Here is a 20,288-nt window from a genome sequence, read left to right on the forward strand (position 1 = left end):
CTTACGGCAGTAAGTTGGAGCTGCTGGCCACATCAGCTCAACTGGCCTAGATCGGAGGCCCCTGCTGTCAGTGTAAATGCCAATGCTCTTAAAACATAGCAGATACTCAATACTGGAGATCTCGACGGCACAGAGAGCGTCCACGGGCTCGTGTGCAATAAACGATAGTGTCGGGTCCTGTGAGTGGAGCATCCTGTATGGGACTCCTTCTTTCCTCAAGGGGCATCTCAGGAACCCCGACTGGAATCCTACACAAAGCTGCTCATTGAAGATGGCCATCCACTGGACACTGGTTGGGATCTGGAGCTCTTTAAATTTTCTGTGAGAAATTTTCTTGCTCTGAAACAGCTCATAACAAAAGACTTGGCTTTTCCTTGCTACACAGAGGCATGTGTGGGCCCCTTGACACACTGTTCCGGAAGTCATTGTCTGACACCCTTTTGTTTCTGCTAGCTTGTGAGTGTCAGTCTTCCGTCCATCCAGAGCTGACATGGGAAACAGCCGCACGTGGTGACTTCTCCCAGAGATCACCGCAACCATCTGGCCATGGGGAATGAGCTCAATCTGATGAATCTTCTTCATGTCACCAACCTGAATAATTTCTACACAAATCAACATGGTTATAAGTCATTGTCAAGTTCAGAATAATCTCTGTTTATTTTGAATGTTCTTTTCATTCAAAAACAATTGAAAAAGGTCAATAAAAATGATCTCATAAATCTTAATGTTCTGTGAATAAATTCTTTACAAATAAAATGGCCACTCACCTGCAAATTAGCAATGTAGCTTATTTTTAAAAAATTTTTAATGAGTTATAATTGAGGTATACCATTATATTTCAGGTATACAATAGAATGATTCAGTATTTGTATAAACTGCAAAATGATCACCATAGTAAGCCTAGTTAACATCCAGCACAATACATAGTTAATAAAATTTTTGTTCTTATGATGAGAATTGCTGAGATCTCCCAGCAACTTTCAAGTAAACAATAAACTATTATTAACTATAGTCACTGTGCTGCTATACATTATGCCTCCAGGACTTACTTTAGAACCGGAAACCTATACCTTTTGACCCCATTCATCCATTTTTCACCCTCCATTCCTTGCCTCTAGCAACCACCAGTCTGTTCTCTGTTATCCATGAGCTGCTGTGTGTGTGTGTGTGTGTGTGTGTGTGTGTGTGTGTGTGTGTGGTTTTTTTAGATTCCACATAAAAGAGCCATCAAAATTGATCTTTGTCTGATTTATTTCACTTAGCATAATACCCTTGAGGTTCATCCATGTTGTCACAGATGGAAAGATGTTCTTTTTACGGCTAAATAATATTTCATTGTATAGAATACCACATTTTTTTTTATCAATCCATCCATTGATGGACACTTAGGTTGTTTCATATCTTGATTACTACAAATAATTCTGCAGTGAATGTGAAGGTGTAGATATCTTTTCTAGTTAGTATATTTTTCCTTTGGATAAATCACCAGAACTAGAATTGCTAAGTCATATAGTAATTTGAGGAACTTCCATACTGTTTTCCACAGAAGCTGAACTAGATTACATCCCCAGCAATACAGTATATGAGTTCTCTTTTTTCCACATTCTTGCCAACACTTGTTAGTCCTTGTCTTTCTGATAATATCCATTCTAACAGTTAAGAATGATATCTCATTGTATTTTTTATTTGCATTTCCCTGATGATTCAGGATATTAAGAACCTTTTCATGTCGTGTTGCTGTTGGGCATCTATATGTCTTTTTTGGGGAAAAATGTCTATTCAAATCCTCTGACCATTTTTAAATTAGACTGGAGATTTTTTTTTTCTTTTTTTGCTAGTGAGTTGTAGGATTTCTTTATATATTTTAGATATATACCCTTATAAGGTAGGATTTTGCAAATATTCTCTCATATTCAGTAAATTGCCTTTTCATTTTCTTGAAAATGAAGCCTTTTGAAAAATGGTTACCTTTACTGTAAGGAGAATATTTTCTTATTTTTAAATTCTCTCCCAATTACTATTCTAATGGATCTAAGTCAGGCTCTAATAAAATCACAGACATCATCTCAGGATAGATTTGAGAGGGATAGAAAAGGATAGGAAGGAAAGGATAAGAGAGCAAAAATCATATATGTTCAAAAAAGTAATTACTCCAAAGACAACAAAATTACCTTAATAATAAAGTTAACATAATAAAGCATAATAAATATTTACTTATTTATTTTATTCAATAAATTAGCTTTATAACCTTAAACCCTGATATTCTAGGCAGCAGGCCAGACACCACTCAGTGTCCAACAAATGCTAACATACTACTTTTTTAGGGGGGATAAAGTATCCTTTTTTCTTCTGGCACTACATTGAGTCCTTGATAGTCCTCCAGCTATGTGTGGAGTAGTTCCTGTGTGCCCAGCACTGTTCTAGGTGCATGGAGTGCATTGCCACACAAAAAAGAGACCCGTTCCTGTTCTCATGCTGGACTCCTGCTTTCATGGCCCTCCTTGGCAGGACTGAGTCACCCACACAGCACGGGAGGCCTTCAAGGCAGGACACAGTTGATGCCCTTCAAATGTGGGTTCTCCTCTAGCTAAGCCACCAGACAGGCACCAGACATTCACGGGGACAGCGGTATAGAATGGTATCGATGTTTGACTTCCTCTAGTCCTCCATGTTCCCTTCAAACAACCCTGAGCACCCAGACAAGGACAAAGAACTCTGCTCTCTTCTCCAGGAAATACCCAGTTATATGCTCACTGCGGTGCCAGCAGGGGTGGGACAGGCTAGCAAGCAGAACCATGTGTTTTTTTTTTTTTTTCAGGTGCCAATTCGAAGACAGTAAACTGAATTCTTAACAGTAGACTCATTACATAAAATCACCCATGAAGATACTTAGACTCTGGGAAGATTATGGATCTCTGGATATTAGAAAAGTCATCATTTGACTTGAAAATATATCAAACCAGATCTGGAAGATTTCTTTTACAGAATGAAAGAACAAATCTAGTACTGTATTTTCAGAGTTATGGCAGAACAGTAAAGACTCTCCTTACCACCTATGGTAACGTGCACGACAAAGAGCCCTTCTTCATTTCCCAGAGCGATTCTTTTGTGATCTGTATTTGACACATAAATACAACGTCAGGGTTTTTTGGGGTGGGGGGGGCGGTGAACATTAAGTAAAGCTATTAGATTAAACTGGACAAATTTATCAATATGGAAAAAGTTTAAAAGTCAAATTAGATACATATTTAGCATATATAAAAATGAAAAACATAATTTGCACCATTTTGCTTTCAGCTTGTAGAAGTAAAAATAAAACACGAATTTTCTCAACAGAAAGATCATTACCTTTATGAATACTTAAAAAGATAGTTTAAGTTATGGTATATTTTTATTTATTTTTTTTTAAGATTTTATTTATTTATTTGACAGATCACAAGTAGGCAGAGAGGCAGGCAGAGAGAGAGAGGAGGAAGCAGGCTCCCCAAAGAGGAGAGAGCCCGACGTGGGGCTCGATCCCAGGACCCTGGGATCATGACCTGAGCCGAAGGCAGAGGCTTTAACCCACTGAGCCACCCAGGCACCCCAGTTATGGTATATTTTTAAATTTGCTCTCAATAAGCTACTGTCTCATGAATGAAAAAACTGCATTTAATTTATCAGTGCTCCTGGCCTGAACTGTAACGCACCGGTGTGTGTCAGGACATAGCTAAGACTAAGTCTCAGAATGGAAGTTCAGCACTTAACTGAGCAACTGCCTTGAGTACAGAGCACAGAATTATGTATTAGCTCACTTAATCCCCTTCATAGCTGGAAAGCAGGAACTGTGTGCACTTAACGCATGGGTACGGTATTAACGGGTTCCCTCTTATACAGCAATAAATAGCAGGGTGGCTCTAAGGCAAAAAAACTGTTTGGGCAATAAAAATATACTTGTTTATTCAGTACTGATCTTGGCAATTCATTCATTTGCTCATTCATTTTTCATTTGTTTACTGAATTCTGAGCATTGGGAATACAGACACAAAAGACGGTCTCTGCCCTCGAGATAGGTGGTAGTGCACAATTAGTATACAGGGTCACACTGTTGGTGTGTTGGAGCCAGCTGGGTTTGGGAACTCAGAATTATTCAGACTCAGGACAGGTATTACTGAATATTAAAGAGACATCGTTTTGCATGGGGCCTGGGGAACCATCATAGGATCAAGTATACTAATATTTTTGCAGAGTATTAACAGCAGGTGGGCTGTGGGGAGACCCCACCAGCCTCGGCCGGGTTTGGCTGACACACGAGTAGTGCATCAAGTTACTGTTTTTGGATTTCGAGCTGGAGACTGGGGTGAGGCGCCTGTGTGGCAGGTCCGTACCTATGATCGCAGCTGTCCGGCTGGTTCTGATCAAGGGCAGGCTGCTATCATAAGCCTCTTCCAGCACATAGACTGAGCGGTCTCTGGAGGGGCTTTTTCTCAGCGTCTTGTGCAGGTCCCTCAGCACTCGCACCCACTCCCACTTGTCGTTCTCGCTGTCTGCTAGGATGGGTACCGAGTACCGGTTGCGAGGCGCTGAGAGCTGCGATGCCGTGACCTGCAATGATTTAAGGAACATCTCAGTTATCGAAAGCAGAACTCTTCATGCCAGCCCATTCAGCACTTTTCATCAAAATCACTATTGGTAGATGTCACTTCTAATACCGTTACCCTCTACCCGGTTAGTAGAATAAATGACTTGAGCATCAGAACCCAGGCCAAAAGCAAAATGTCAGAATCACCTCTATTGTGATCCTCACAAGAACGCTGGATACTCTGTCTAAATAATACTGAATTTCATCAGTGAAAATAGGTACCGTTTATTGAGTGTTGACTCCACCGGGAACTGCTCTAAGAAATGCACACTTGTTAATTGATCTAATCCCCCATGGAAAAATTCAGCAGGTCGACACCACTGCTCTGCCCATTTTCCAGGTGAGAAGACAGGCACAGTGGGGAAAACTGCTAGCAGTGTGATGCCAGAACCCCCACTCTGAGCCTCTCTGCTTCTTCACTCCAGACACAGCTGTGTACATTTTGGTGTCTTAAATGCAGTCAGGCAATGTGTCTCAATCGCAGTCATCATAATCAATTCTGCTATTATTCAACATTCAGGGGTTCTTTGTTGTTAAGTCGCAGATACTTAGAAGTGCTTATGCTTTCCTGGCTGCTGCGTGCCTGTAGCATACATCATTACTAGTGAATGACAAATAAAATTTAAACTTAAAAATACATACTTAGCCTAGCTAAGGTTTATATGTAAAACCTTCTTTTGTAAACATCAATTAAGCAGCAGTAACATAATAAATTCCTGCTTCCTAAGTCAGTGCCAATGGCCAGGCCTTTGTAGGGTTTTTTGGTGGCTGAGTCGAGTCTGCATGGACGTCTGTCCCGGGACTAAGGACCCAGGAACACCTTTGTGCAGCCTTTGTTGAATACAAGAGTCACGGATTGACTGTAACCATCTGGGTCACAAGGGGACCGCAGTCCTTTCCTTTCTCTGTCACTTTATGGATAAAGAATCACTTCCAAGATCACTTTAATTTTTTATATGAATTCTAAAGAGCAAAGTGTGCATTTTTTAAGAGATTGCAGGGCGCCTGGGCGGCACCATCAGCTGAGCATTGGGCTCTTGGTTTTGGCTCAGGTCATAATCTCGGGGTTGTGAGATGGAGCCCCGAGTTGGGCTCCCCACGCTCAGCAGGAAATCTCCGTGTCTCGCTTCCTCTCCCGCTGCCCTCCCCCTGTGCAAGCACTTTCTCTCTCTCCCTCTAAAATCAATCTTTTTTAAAAAGAGAGAATTGCAAAAGGACATTCTTGCTTGATTTTTTATTTTGTACTCTTGGTTTGAATTTGAATGGACTTCAAAAGGTTGCCTCACTGGAAACAATTTTACGAAGTGCTTCTAGTTTCTAGTTTGGGAAGCCGCACACTCAGCGGCTGCAGGTCCACGACGAACCACTGGTCCTGATGACCTTGAAGGAGGTCATCTCTCTTTCTCTGTCACTGTTCCCCCTCTTCATTCGTACTCTCAATACCACTCTGCTTAGTCAGCCTCTGTTTCAGCTACAGATCTGACACCTGTCCTGTTGGCTAGTACTGTAGAGTGAATGGGCCGCCTCAGGAACGTCTGCATTTTCAGGCTCAGATTTAACTGTGGGGTGAAACCCTGTGGCTCCTGTAAAAAGCCCTTTCCGTTATCCCCAAATAGAAATAGGGGAATAGATTCACTGTGGCAGGTGGGAGGTAGGAAGGGAGACATGATCCCCCAGCACATCTGAAACCTCAGCCTCCCAGGACCTTCTGCAGCACACAGGCTGAAACAAGGGGCACCGCCCCCACCCCAGACCCAGGGCAGCAGGCGCGCTTACTGTAAACACACAGGGCATTTCCTTTCTCCTCACAGGAATAAAATTGGAGAGCCAGACAGAGCTGACAGAAAATGCTCCATCCCTGAAGGAAAATCAAGACACTGAAAGTGAGTGGAATCACCTGAAAGTAAGAATATATAAACATAATCATCCATTTTAATTTTGTTGAGTTTTTACTTTCTTTCCTGCAGTAACTGATCGCAATCAGATTGTTGCATCAGCAGTGCTTGGCCAGAGCGTACTGGAAAACCCAAGTAGGGGCAGCCGGGGGCTCAGATGGTTGAGTGCTCTCTTTTGGGTTTGGTTTAGGTTGTGATCTCAGGCTTGTGGGATCAAGCCCCACAGCAGGCTCCCCTCTCAGCAGGGAGTCCGCCTCTTCTCTCCTCTGTCTTCCTCCCACTCACGAACTCTCTCTCTCTCTCTCTCTCTCTGTCTCTCTCAAATAAATAAATCTTTAGAAAAAAGAAAAGAAAACCTCAGGAAACTCAGGCTGACCCCAATTCAGACAGTCCTCAAGGACTGGAATGGGAGCACCTACTGGCTCCAAAGGCCTAGAGTAAGGGCCTTGTGCCCTCAGATGAGATGATTGGGTAGGTTTTTCACCTGTTACCGAGGGGTACCTGGCCTGTAACTGCATGTGTGTTCAAGCGGACAGTTAGGAAAGTTTGGTGTGTGTGTACACCTGTGACGCCTTCACCACAAAGTGACGGGCATGCCGTCCATCACCGGAAGAAGGTTCCTGGGACTGCTTTGTAATCCCTCCCCAGTCAGCCTCTGATCTGCCTCCTGCCGCTGTAGTTTGAATTTTCTAGCATTTTCTATAAATGGAGACACACAATATGTAGTTTTCACGTGGCTGTTGCTCATGTTGTTGCACAGATGCATCTGCGTTTCCTTCGCTGGTGAGCAGTATTCCGTGGTGTGGCCAGGCCACAATGTACCCGCTCTCCCAGTGCTGGTGTCGGGAGGCTTTCAAGTGTGGGGCTTTTGTAAGTACAGCAGCTGTGACTATCCAGGCACATGTGATTTCTCTCGGGGAAAAAAATTCCCGGGAGGATTTCCAGGTATTCCAGCCTCTCCAGAGAGACAGGATGCTGTAGTAGGCGTGCATTTAACTTCATGACGAGCTGCCAAACGCTTTTCCAAAGTGGTTACTAGCAGAGCAAGAATGTTCCAGGTACCCACATCCTCCCAGCACTGGAAATGCTCAGGGTTTTCAATTTTAGCCTTTCTTACGGATGTGTGATGGCATCACATGGTGGTTTTATTTAAATTTTCCTAATAATTAAGGATGTTGAGTATTTCTTCACATGCTTACTTGCCATATGTGTATCTTCCTTGTTAAAGTATCTTTTTTTTGCCCATTTTTTGAAAGTTGAGCTATTTACTCTCTTATATTGAGTTTTAAGAATTGTTTGTACATTGTGGACATGCGTCCTTGTCAGGAGTTTGATCACCCCCATGCCGCAGCTCATTGCTTCTCACAACAGCGGACTTCAAGGAGCCGAAGTCTTAAATTTGGGTATCATCCAATTTATCAAATTTTTTTTCTCATTCATGTTGTGCTTTGGTATTATATCTAAAAATTCTTTGTCTTATCCAAGATCAGAAAGGTTTTCTTCTATGTCTCTTTCTGGGTACTTTATAGTTCTACGTTCTCCATTTGGTTCTGTGTTCTATTTTCAGTTAATTTTTGTATATGGTAAAAAGTATGGATCAAAGTGGGGTTTTTTTTGCATAAATATCTAAAATTCCAGTACCGTTTGTTGATAGACTTGGCAACTGTTAGAAAATATTGTATATAGTTGATCTGTGAACTATGTGGGGGTTAGGAGCACTGAGCATCCCCATACAGTCAGAAATCCCTGTGTAACTTTTAACTCCCCTGAAACTTCATTGCTAGTAGCCTACTGTTAATTGGAAGTCTTTCTGATAGCAGAAACAAGTAGATTAACACATATTCTGTATTTTATAAATGTTACATACTATATTCTTATAATAAGTTAGAGAAAAGAAAATGTTATTAAAATCATAAGGAAAAGCAAATTCATTTATAATACAGTATGCTGAACTCTTCTATTTATCAAAAAAAATTTGTGTGTAAGTAGACTGCACAGTTCCCACCTGTATTGTGTCAGGATTAGCTGTTTATTCATAGGATAGAAAATCCAGAAATATACACACAAACCTATTGTGTACACATATGTAAGTATATCTCATATATTTGCAAATACATTTTGTATGTATGTTTCAAATGTTTTATATATGTGTGTATTTGTGTATGTATTTCTGGATTTGTTCTTCTTTTCAAAATTGTTTCATCTCTTCTACCTCTTGGCCTTTCCCTATGAATTTTAAAATTAATTTTGTCAATTTCTACCAAAAGTGAAAATGCCTCCTAGGATTTTGATTAAGATCATGTTGAAAATATAGATCAATTTTGGGAACGCTCACATTTTTAAAATACTGACCTTTCCAGTGCATGAACACAGTCATTCTCCATTTATTTAGGTCTTCATTAATTTTTTAATCAATATTTTATTGTTTCAGTGTACAAGTCTTACACATCTTTTGTCAGATTGATTATTAACTTTTAATATGTTTTGGTGCTATTGAAAATGCTCTTATTTAATTTCAGTTTCTGATTACTTGTCCTTGTACAAAGAAGTGTATCCATTTTTATATATTGATCATGCATCCTGCCAACTGGCTAAATTCGTATATTAGTTCTAAGAGCTTTTCTATAGATGGGTTTGGATTTTCTTCATAGATGTTCATTTTGTCTGTGAATAACTTTGCCTCCTTTTTTCCAACCTGGATGTATTTTATTTCTTTTTCTTCCCTGGCTGGGATTTCCAGTACAATGTTAAAGAAATCAGGGTGGTGAGAGTAAACATCGTTGTCGTGCTTCTGCTCTTAGAGAGAAAGCACTGAGTCTTTTGCCACTAATTATGATATTAACAAGATTTGCATAAATACTCTTAGCAGGATGAGGAAACTCCCTTGTTAAGAGTTCATCAAGAATAAGTGTGATTTTGTCCAGCACATTTACTGTATCTGTTGACATGATCCTTTTTCATTAGTTAATGTAGTAAATTGATTTTGGAACATAATCCAGCCTTCCTGAGATACACCACGCTTGTTCATGATGCAGTGTAATTTTTATGGAACACTGGATTCGATTTACTAATGTTTTGTAAAGACTTCTTGCACCTAAGTTTACAATCAAAGAATATTGGTTTATTTTTTTTAATATTTTATTTTATTTTATTTCGTCATGTAAGTGTACTCTTAAATCCCCATCCCCCGTTTCCCCCATCCTCCCACCCTCCTCCCCTCTGGTAACCATCAGTTCTCAGTAGTTAGGGTCTCGATCTTGATTTCATTCTCTCTCTCTCTTTCCCTTTGCTTCTTAGTTTCTTAAATTCCACATATAAGTGAGATCATATGGATTCGTCTTTCTCTAACTGATTGAGCTCTAACCATGTTGTTGCAAATGGCAAGATTTCATTCTTTTTTATAGCTGAGCAGTGTGCGTGTGTGCGCGCTCACACCACATCTTCCTTATCCATTCATGTATTTGGGCTGCTTTCATAGTTGGGCTATTGTAAATAATGTGGCAGTAAACATAGGCATGCGTGTATCCCTTTGAATAAGTGTTTTGGGGTAAATACCCAGTAGTGCAATTACTGGATTGTAGGATAATTCTATTTTTAACTTTTTGAGGAAACTTTATGCTCTTTTCCACAGTGACTGTACCAATTTGCATTCCCACCAACAGTGTAAGATGGGTCCTTTTTCTCCACATCCTTGACAACACTTGTGGTTTCTTGTGTTTTTTATTTTAGCCATTCTGACCAGTGTGAGGTGGGATCTTTTGATTTGCATTTTCCTTTATGGGTGATGTTGAGCATCTTTTCATGTGTCTGTTGGCTACCCGGATGTGTCTTTGGAGAAATGGCTGTTCATGTCTTCTGCCCATTTTTAAATTGAATTATTTGATTTTGAGGGGTTGAATTGTATTAGTTATTTATATGTTTTGGATACTAAGCCTTTATCACATGTGCCATATGCAGATATCTTCTGTTCAGCAGATTGCCTTTCAGTTTTGTTGACTGTTGCTCTTGCAATGCAGAAACAATTTCTATAACTGTTTTTGCTTTTACTTCCCTTGCCTCAGGAGACATAGCTAAAAAAGAGTTACTTCAGCTGACATCAGAGAAATAATTGTCTATGCTCTCCTTGAGGATTTTTATGGCTTCTGGTCTCATGTTGAGGTATTCCATCCATCTTGATTTTACTTTTGCAGATGGTGAAAGAAAGCGGCTCACTTTCATTCACTTTTCCCAACCCCATTTTTTTTAAAGATTTTATTTATTTATTTGACAGAGAAAGATCACAAGTAGGCAGAGAGAGAGAGAGAGAGAGGGAAGCAGGCTCCCTGCTAAGCAGAGAGCCCGATGTGGGACTCGATCCCAGGACCCTGAGATCATGACCTGAGCCGAAGGCAGCGGCTTAACCCACTGAGCCACCCAGGTGCCCCCCCAACCCCATTTTTTGAACAGTCTTTTTCCTGTTGTATATTCTTTCCTACCTTGTCAGAGTTTAATTGGCCATATAATTATGGGTTTATTTCTGGGTTTTCTGTTCCGTTGATCTGTGTGCCTATTTTTTTTTTAAGAGGTGTCAGTTTTAATCTCAGCTCCATGTACCAGTTTTGGGACTTATAGTAAGTTCACTTAGTCTCTCTGAAGGTCAGTTGTTTTTTTCAAATATAAAATGAGAATATACAATACCTACTTAATAGAGTTCTTGCAAAGGCTTTAAAAGATCTAATTGGTATACTAGTATTTATTTGTGAATATTTCTATAATTCTTAAAATACTGTCTTATTGTTAACATTATTTTTCATTTCTTTTTTTTAATTTTTTATTTCTTTTCAGCATAACAGTATTCATTGTTTTTGCACCACACCCAGTACTCCGTACAATCCATGCCTTCTATAATACCCATCACCTGGTTCCCCCAACCTCCCACCCCCCGCCCCTTCAAAACCCTCAGATTGTTTTTCAGTGTCCATAGTCTCTCATGGTTCACCTCCCCTTCCAATTCCTCTCAACTCCCTTCTCCTCTCCATCTCCCCTTGTCCTCCATGTTAATTGTTATCCTCCACAAATAAGTGAAACCATATGATACTTGACTCTCTCTGCTTGACTTATTTCACTCAGCATAATCTCCTCCAGTCCCGTCCATGTTGCTACAAAAGTTGGATATTCATCCTTTCTGATGGAGGCATAATACTCCATAGTGTATAAGGACCACATCTTCCTTATCCATTCGTCCATTGAAGGGCAACTTGGTTCTTTCCACAGTTCGGTGACCGTGGCCATTGCTGCTATAAACATTGGGGTACAGATGGCCCTTCTTTTCACTACATCTGTATCTTTGGGGTAAATACCCAGTAGTGCAATTGCAGGGTAAGGAAACAAAAGAGAAAATGAACTTTTGGGATCATTTCAAGATCAAAAACTTCTGCACAGCAAAGGAAATAGTCAACAAAACAAAGAGGCAACACATGGAATGGGAGAAGATATTTGCAAATGACAGTACAGACAAAAGGTTGATATCGGGGATCTATAAAGAACTCCTCAAACTCAACACACACAAAACAGACAACTATATTTTAAAAAATGGGCAGAAGATATGAACAGACACTTCTCCAATGAAGACATACAAACAGCTATCAGACACATTAAAAAATGTTCATCATCACTAGCCATCAGGGAGATTCAAATTAAAACCACATTGAAATACCACCTTACACCAGTTAGAATGGCCAAAATTAGCAAAACAGGAAACAACATGTGTTGGAGAGGATGTGGAGAAAGGGAAACCCTCTTAGACTGTTGGTGGGAATGCAAGTTGGTGCAGCCACTTTGGAAAACAGTGTGGAGATTCCTCAAGAAATTAAAAATCGAGCTTCCCTATGACCCTGCAATTGCACTACTGTGTGCCTATTTTTATGCCAGTACCATACTGTTTCAATTACTAATACCTTGTAGTATAACTTAAATTCTGAAATTGTGATACTTCCAATTTTTTTCTTTTTCAAGACTGCTTTGGCTATTTGAGGTCTTTTGTGGTTCCATACAAATTGTAATATTGTTCTGGTTCTATGAATAAAGCTGTTGGCATTTTGATAGGTATTGCATTAAATCCAAATTACTTTGGGTAGTATAGGCATTTTAACAATATTTGTTCTTCAGTCCAAAAGCATGTAGTATCTTCCATTTCTTTGCATTGTCTTGAATTTCTTTCATCAGTGTTTTCTAAGGGTACAGGTCTTTTACTTCTTTGAATAAGCTTGTTCCTAGATATTTTCTTGTCTTTGGTGTAATTGTAAATGGGTTTTTTTTTTAAGATTTTATTTATTGGACAGACAGAGATCACAAGTAGGCAGAGAGGCAGGCAGATAGAGAGGAGGAAGCAGGCTCCCTGCTGAGCAGAGAGCCCAGGCCCCTGGGATCATGACCTGAGCTCAAGGCAGAGGCTTTAACCCACTGAGCCACCCAGGTGCCCCATAAATGGGGTTATTTTTTAATTTCACTTTCTACTGCTTCATTATTAGTGTATAGGAATGCAGCAGTTTTCTGTACATTGATTTTGCATCCTGTGACTTTACCGGATTCATTTTTTAACTCGACCAGCTTTTTGGTGGAGTCTTTAGGGCTTTCTATACATAGCATCATGTCTTGTGCAGATAGTGAGGGTTTCACTTCTTCCTTACCACCTTGGACAGTTTGTACGTCTTTATGCCATCTCATCGCTGTGGCTGGGACTTGCAGTGCTGCGCGGAGTAGCAGTGGTGAGAGTGGACGTCCTCGTCTTGCTCTGGGCCTTAGGGGAGAAGCTCTCTGTTTTTCACCATTGCGTATGATGTTGGTCATGAGTTTTCCATATAAGGCTTTTACTATGTTGCGCTATGTTCCCTCCAGACGTATTTTACAGAGTGTTTTTTTATCATGAATGGACATAGTACTTTGTCAGGTGCTTTTTCTGCACCTATTGAAATGATCATATGGGTTTTACTTTTTCTGTTAGTGATGTGACATATCATGTTGATTGCTTTGTGAATATTGAACCACAGTTGTGTCCCAGAAATAAATCCTACTTGATGTGTACTATATGATTTTTTAATGCATTATTGGATTTGGTTTGCTAATACTTTGTTGAAGAATTTTGCATCTATGTTCATGAGAGATATTGGCCTGTAATTCTCTTTTTTTGTGGTATCTTTATCTGGTTTTGGTATCAGGGTGGTACTAGCCTCATAGAATGAATTTGGAAGTTTTTCTTCCTCTTGTACTTTTTGGAACAGTTTGAGAAGAAGGATTTGTACTTTTCTTGCAATGTTTTTGTCTGGCTTCAGTATCAAGGTGATGCAGGTCCCGTAGAACAAGTTAGGAACCTGCTCCTCAGTTTCCTGGAAAATCTGATGTAGAACTGGTATTGCATGTTCCTTAGACAGTCAATCATTAGGGGAAAAAAATACCTCGGTGAAACTATTTGAACTTGGAATTTTCTTTGTGGGATCATGTTTTATTAAAATTCCACTACGAACAGATACGGAGTTACTCAGTTATCTCAAGGTTTGCGTTCGGCTGGTTGGCACAGACACTCTTCTCTCCAGCCCTTCAGGTGGTTCTGTCACTGGCCTCTGGTGGTTTCCTCACATACACACGCTGACCGGTCGTCTGGTGACTCCTCGAATGAGGTCTCCTCCATATCCCCGGCGAGGTCTCTCTCTGACTCGGCACCATGTCTTCAACTCTAGGAGTCCACCTGGCTCTGCCTGGAATTCCACTTCCTGCATCATGTCCCCGAAACTCTCACGAGGCGGTAGCCTGAGGAGAATGCACAGATCACCTCACTTATTTCCACCTGTTAGGGATCACTGCCTTTTATTATGTGGTGTCCAGCACCTTAAATCGGTTTTGTGGTTGTTTCAGAGGGAAGGTTAAATATGGTCCCTGTTACTCCATGTTTTTTTTTAAGTTATTTCTAATAATCTTTACACCCAATATAGGGCTCAAACTCACAACCTGAGAGCAAGTTCTGTGCTCTTCTGCCTGAGCCATTCCTGCACCCTGAACCCCTGTTACTGCATTTTGGTTGAAAGTAGAAGTCTGTGCGATCCAGCTCTCTTGCTGATTTTCTGCTCCTTCAACATCTAAAACACACTTACATCTTCTCCTGGTATGATGATTCTCCCTTACAACTTACTGCTGTTCCGCTTTCTTAGTCTTCACGACTTAAAACCTCAGTACATCTACTCTTGTACCCTTTTCTTCATTTTCCTTTCTCTGTGCAATCACCTTGGGCAGGGTTTCTTGTACCATCTCTTCTTCTGTAATTCCCAGAGCCATCGCATTAGTGCAGACACTCATTCAGGCTGAAGAGAGGATGATTGCCTGCGGGACTCGACTGCAGCATTGCTTTCATTTCCTGTCCCCACCACCAAACGTGCTCGCTCACTCCCTCTCTCCCTCTCTTTCGCATAAAAAAATGTCTACTGCCAGACTAATCTTTCAGAGTCCCCTTCAAGATCACCTGGTTTCCTGTGCCAGTTGCTCAGGGTACCATCACATTTCTGACAAGGGTGACATTCACTAGTATGGAGAATATAAAACAGAGTTTTTGGGCAACGTATCAAAATACGACATGGAGACATGGAGACCCAAATAATCTGTGATAGAACGTTTAGGCAGGGCATGTCGTCATGGTGCAGGGGACACCTGGAGCCATGGGAAATGATGGGGAATGACGGGATCACACTCGGTGTGTACAGAAGGGGGAGGAGTAAAAGACCAAGGCAAGATGCCCAGATACACCAGGAGGAATGTATAAAGGGGCTTAAAAGATTCGGAACAGGCAGGGGGGAGGAGAGAACATATTACTGCAATTCTTTCAGTAAGATACACTTGCTCCAAGTTCACTGATTCATTGTTACTTAATAGTAAACACTTAGAGACATCTGCAAAAATGGCAGAGTAAGGACCTCTGAGGATTCTCTCCTTCATTAAATAAAAAAAAAAAAAGAGGGGAAAAAACAGTAAAATTCAGCAAAATCAACTTTTTCAGAACTGTACAAACTAACCAAAGTTTTTGGCAATCCAAGGAGGATTTATTCAAGAGAAACAGGTAAATCTTGGTAGGAATCATGAGCTCTGTGCTGATCTAACTTGCCCTAGTTGCATGCTCCATTTTCTAACTCCTCAACAGCCTTGAAAATGGCAGCCTGCGTTTACAGTGCATCCTAGAAGCCAGGGGCCACTGGGGAGCAGAAAAGAGGAGGAGGTGTGGGAAAGAAACTGCCATATTGGACTTAACTCAGAACTCCCAAGTTTGAAAAATCTATCCACAGGGGGCACTTATAGAAAACAATGGCCTAGAAGCATCTCAACTACACAGCTGCCTCAGCCGTGTTTAACAACTAGGGAAAAAAAGAGAAGTCAAAAATGTTGAAAAGATAAGATAGGACGTGAGATGTCCATAGGGCCTTTGAGCAGCTCAGGCATGCTGCTAGGAATCGAGGAGTCGATGCACATGTGCAGGTCTGTGAACATTCCTGGGGCTTGCTATTCTCAGGAAAGACCTGAGAAGGCCCTAAGTGCTCCCTTCTTGATGACTTGGATGTGTAGATTAATGTTTTACATTAAATTGGGGAAGTTTCCAGCTATTTCTTCTTCCCTTGTTCTTGAGGACTTGTACGGGTAGAAAGTAAGGCTAAGACAATGTTGTCAGCTGCCTGGCTGAGTGCTGAAGGAGCGCCCCAATTTGCACACAAGTCCTTTAGCAAAGACTGGGAGATATACCCCGTCCAGATGCTTAAAAAAAAAAAAACCTCTGTACGATCATTAGCGGACCACTAAGCTAACAAAGTAGACACTTCAGTGACCTCATAGGACCAAGAGTAAAGACTTTACAAATGAGTTCAGAAAAGTCACCAAAGAAACAAACAACAATTACAAGTAACAACATCAACAAATCCTGGAGAGGTGGTGGGATTTGATACTGGAGCTGCCAGTTTCATTATTTGAAATGTCTAGGATTTTTTATTGTTGTTGTTGTTGTTTTAAGATTTCATTTATTTATTTGACAGACAGAGATCACAAGCAGGCAGAGAGGCAGGCGGGGGGGTGGGAGCAGTCTCCCCGCTGAGCAGAGAGCCTGATGGGGGGCTCAATCCCAGGACCCTGAGACCACGACCTGAGCTGAAGGCAGAGGCTTAACCCACTGAGCCACCCAGGCGCCCCAAAATGTCCACTTTTTAAGAAAAATTTGTAAGACATGGAAAGAAACACAAAAGTATGAAAAATACACAGGAAAAACATAGCCAGTAGAAACTGTTCCCCAGGAAACCCAGATGTTGAATTTATTGAACAAAGATTTAAATCATCCATTTTGAATATGTTTGAAGACCTAAAGGAAGCCATGACTAAAGAACTAAAGAAAATTATAAGGATGTGGGATGCCTGGGTGGCTAAGTCATTAAGCATCTGTCTTTGACTCAGGTTATGATCCCAGGGTCCTTCGATCAAGCCCTGCATCTTGGGCTCTTTGCTCAGCAGGGAGCCTGCTTCTCCCTCTCCAGCTCCCCCTGCTTGTGTTCCCTCTTTCGCTGTGTCTCTGTCATAGATAAACAAAACCTTTTTAAAAAATTATAAGAATGATGTCTCACCAAATAGAAAGCATCAATAATGAATTTGAAATGGTAAAAATGGAACCAAATAGAAATTCTGAAGTTGAAGAGTGAAATAATTGAAATGAATAATTCACTAGTGGGGCTTGAAAACAGTTTTGAGTAGGCAGAAGACCAAATCGCTGACTTTGAAGACGGGCCGATTAGTATGATCCAGTCTGAGGAAAGGAAAGAAAGAACAATGAAGGAAAGCGAACAGAGCCTCAGAGACCTGCGGGGCACCATAAGCAGCACAAAGATACACATCGTGGGAGCCCTAAGCAAGGGAAAGGATGAAAGGGGACAAAAGAAATAATTGAGGATCTCAACTCAATAACCTAACTTTCCACCTTAGTAAACTAGAAAAAGAAAAGCAAACTAACCCAGAATTAGCAGAAGGAAGGAAGTGACAAAGAAAGGAGTATGGGAATTAAAGAATCAGAATGTAGAAAAAAGAAGAGAAAACCAAGAAAAGCAAAAGTTGGTCCTTTAAGATTAACAAAATTGGTAAGCTTTAGCTAAACTAAGAAAAAAATTAGAAAAGATTCAAATTACTAAAATCAGAAATGAGAGAGGGCACATAACTAACTGACCTCTCAGAAATTAGAAGTATAAGGTAATATTATGAGCAATCACGTGCCAAAAAAATTAGAAAATCTCAAAGAATAGAAAATTTCCTAGGAAACACAAAATATTAAAGCTGACTCAAGAGGGTATGGAAATCTGAGTAGATTTATAACAAGTAGAGATTGAGACAGGAATCAGAAAACTTCCCTTTAATAAAAGTTCAAGACCAGATGGCTCTGTTGGTGAATTCTACCAAACATATTTAATACCAACTCTTCACAAACTCTTCAAAAAAAAATAAGAGGGGAAAGTGTACTTTTCAACTCATTCTGAGGCCATTATTACTCTAACACCAAAGCCAGGCAAAAATATCTAATGAAAGAAAACTATAGACCAATATTCTGTATTAATACAGACAGGAAAATCCTCAATAAATTCCAGCAAATCCAATCCAGCAGCATGTAGAAAGGATATTCCTGTTTTTTCCCACACCATAACCAAGTGGGATTTATCCCAGGAATGTACAGTAGGTTCTGTATTCTAAAAAATCGGTGTCATACAACATGCTAATGAAGGAGGGACCATATGGTCCCCTCGACAGTCACAGCGAAAGAATTTGCCGAAACCCAACACCTGAATAAAAACACTTAACAAACTAGAAATAGAAGGGAATTTCCTCAACCCGAAGAAGGGCATAAGCCATGAAAAGTAATGAAATAGGATACAGGCGACATGGAGGAGGCTGGCAGACAGCGCAGTCCGTGCGGGAGGCCTGCGGCAGGCTACCCCTGTGACTGCAGTTATGTGCCATAACCGGGGCAGTGGATCCAGACACAAAGAACTAGCTTCCCCTTGCTGGGGGCTTGGGGCGAGGGAGAATGGAGATAAGGCAAATATGATTTGTTTTTGGCCTGACGAAAATGTTCTAAAATTAGATGGTGGTGGCGGTTGTACGAGCTTGTGAACATGGGAAAGCCAGCGAACGGAACACTTTAAAATGGTGACATTTATGGTGTGTCAATTCCATCTCACAGGAAGTGTCTGGTTCTGAGATGCTGTCTCTTCTTGTCACGCGTCTGCACGCGCGTGCGCGCGCACACACACACACACACACAACACACCAAGAAGATAACTTCTGAGTAAGAACCTTAAAAATACCCCACTGAATTATGATCCATACCTTAGGGCTGGTGATGTAAACTTTGGGCAAAAAAGAAAATATCAGAAGCCATTTTTATTCCCATTTTTTTAATTAAAAAATTCTCTCTTTCAAAGTTTACCTCATGTCAATCACTTGACTGACGACAACGCTGGGTTTGGAGTCTTTTTCTTCATCCATGTTGTACAGGAAGAGCTTGAAGTCACAGACGACAGCCAGGGCTCTCTGCCATCCCTTCCTCGCCCCTGCCTTCTTTGGGATCTTTAGTTTGGATTTAAAAACATCAACAAATAAAAACGGTATGAGCTAAATCATCACATGCTATCCAATTATTGTACATACAATTAAAATAATAAACATATTATAAATCTGTCACTTTTCTTGTTAAAGATGTGGGACAGAACTGTATATTGAAATTTCAAAACAACAGGGAATTCCTTTGAAGACTGAGCATCTCTTCTAAAATAAGACTGGCACCATTTCAGTTTACACTAGTGATATATTCAAATAATTTCTTTGTCTCTGGTAACATTAAATTCAAACTTGGTAACACCATGCCTCAAATTCAACTTGATTTTAAATATTTATCAAAAAAGTTATTTTACTTTTAGTCTTAAAATTTGTCATTGCAGACTGGAATTCAGAGTTCCATCACAGTTTCCAACATTTATTCATCACAGGGTAAGGTTTGAACAGAAAACTTTGAGACATTTAAAAATACCCTACTGATGGGGCACCTGGGTGGATCAGTGGGTTAAAGCCTCTGCCTTCGGCTCAGGTCATGGTCTCAGGGTCCTGGGATAGAGCCCCGCACCGGGTGCTCTGCTCAGCAGGGAGCCTGCTTCCCCCTCTCTCTCTCTGCCTGCCTCTCTGCCTACTTGTGATCTCTGTCAAATAAATAAATAAAATCTTTTAAAAAAAAAAATATCCTACTGGGGACAACTGAATTTTGTTCTCAAACTGTTTTCTCAGGATGGAACAAATATGTTCATTTGCTCATAATTTGCACTGCATAATCCGTTATAGATATTACACGTATATAATTTTTTTCCGAATGTGCTCAAAGAGTGCGAGGTGATTGATAAACTTAATGAGAGTTCATCTAAACCCCAAATATCGACACTTACCCAGACATGGCCTTCATAGGCTGTTCCCATGCCTGCCTGTGCGTCTAGACAGAGGGCACCTTTCTTCTGCTGAGAAGGCACTGGACAAGCTCTGGGAGCCTTTTCTACACAGGTTGTGTGACATGAGAACCCACATGCTTTTTGGAGGGAATAAAGAGACGTGACAGCAGGAGACACAATGGTTTCGCTCCCTCACCCTCCACTGCAGTTCGGTCCGCTCTTGGAGCATCAGCACACTGAAGTTGCACTTCCCAGCCTCCCTTGCAGCAGAGCTGGCCTGCTGGAAGTTGCACCAGC

At 40.8% G+C, this 20,288-nt stretch overlaps 1 protein-coding gene and 1 long non-coding RNA gene across 6 annotated transcripts in view; one reads left to right on the plus strand and one right to left on the minus strand.

Annotated features, from left to right (window-relative positions):
- The window catches only part of LOC116569314, a 33,700-nt gene extending 14,485 nt beyond the window's left edge, over positions 1-19,215 (plus strand). The window contains exons 2-3 of one of the 2 annotated variants that reach the window (XR_004276977.1): positions 6,433-6,524; positions 18,981-19,215. This is a non-coding gene — a long non-coding RNA (uncharacterized LOC116569314). The remainder of the gene's footprint in view (positions 1-6,432; positions 6,525-18,980) is intronic. The other variant, XR_004276976.1, reaches the window with a different exon arrangement.
- LOC116569313 (serine/threonine-protein kinase MRCK alpha-like) overlaps positions 1-20,288 on the minus strand; it is a 92,583-nt gene that overhangs the window by 7,982 nt on the left and 64,313 nt on the right. For all 4 annotated transcript variants that reach the window (XM_032305461.1, XM_032305462.1, XM_032305463.1 and 1 more), the window contains 6 exons: positions 19,992-20,128; positions 18,986-19,125; positions 6,398-6,479; positions 4,368-4,584; positions 3,051-3,113; positions 6-602 (listed from right to left, as the gene is read on the minus strand). In XM_032305461.1, coding sequence (XP_032161352.1) covers positions 6-602; positions 3,051-3,113; positions 4,368-4,584; positions 6,398-6,479; positions 18,986-19,125; positions 19,992-20,128 — 1,236 coding nt within the window. The remainder of the gene's footprint in view (positions 1-5; positions 603-3,050; positions 3,114-4,367; positions 4,585-6,397; positions 6,480-18,985; positions 19,126-19,991; positions 20,129-20,288) is intronic.

This window comes from Mustela erminea, chromosome 11, assembly GCF_009829155.1.
Source record: "Mustela erminea isolate mMusErm1 chromosome 11, mMusErm1.Pri, whole genome shotgun sequence".
Taxonomy (NCBI): Eukaryota; Metazoa; Chordata; class Mammalia; order Carnivora; family Mustelidae; genus Mustela; species Mustela erminea.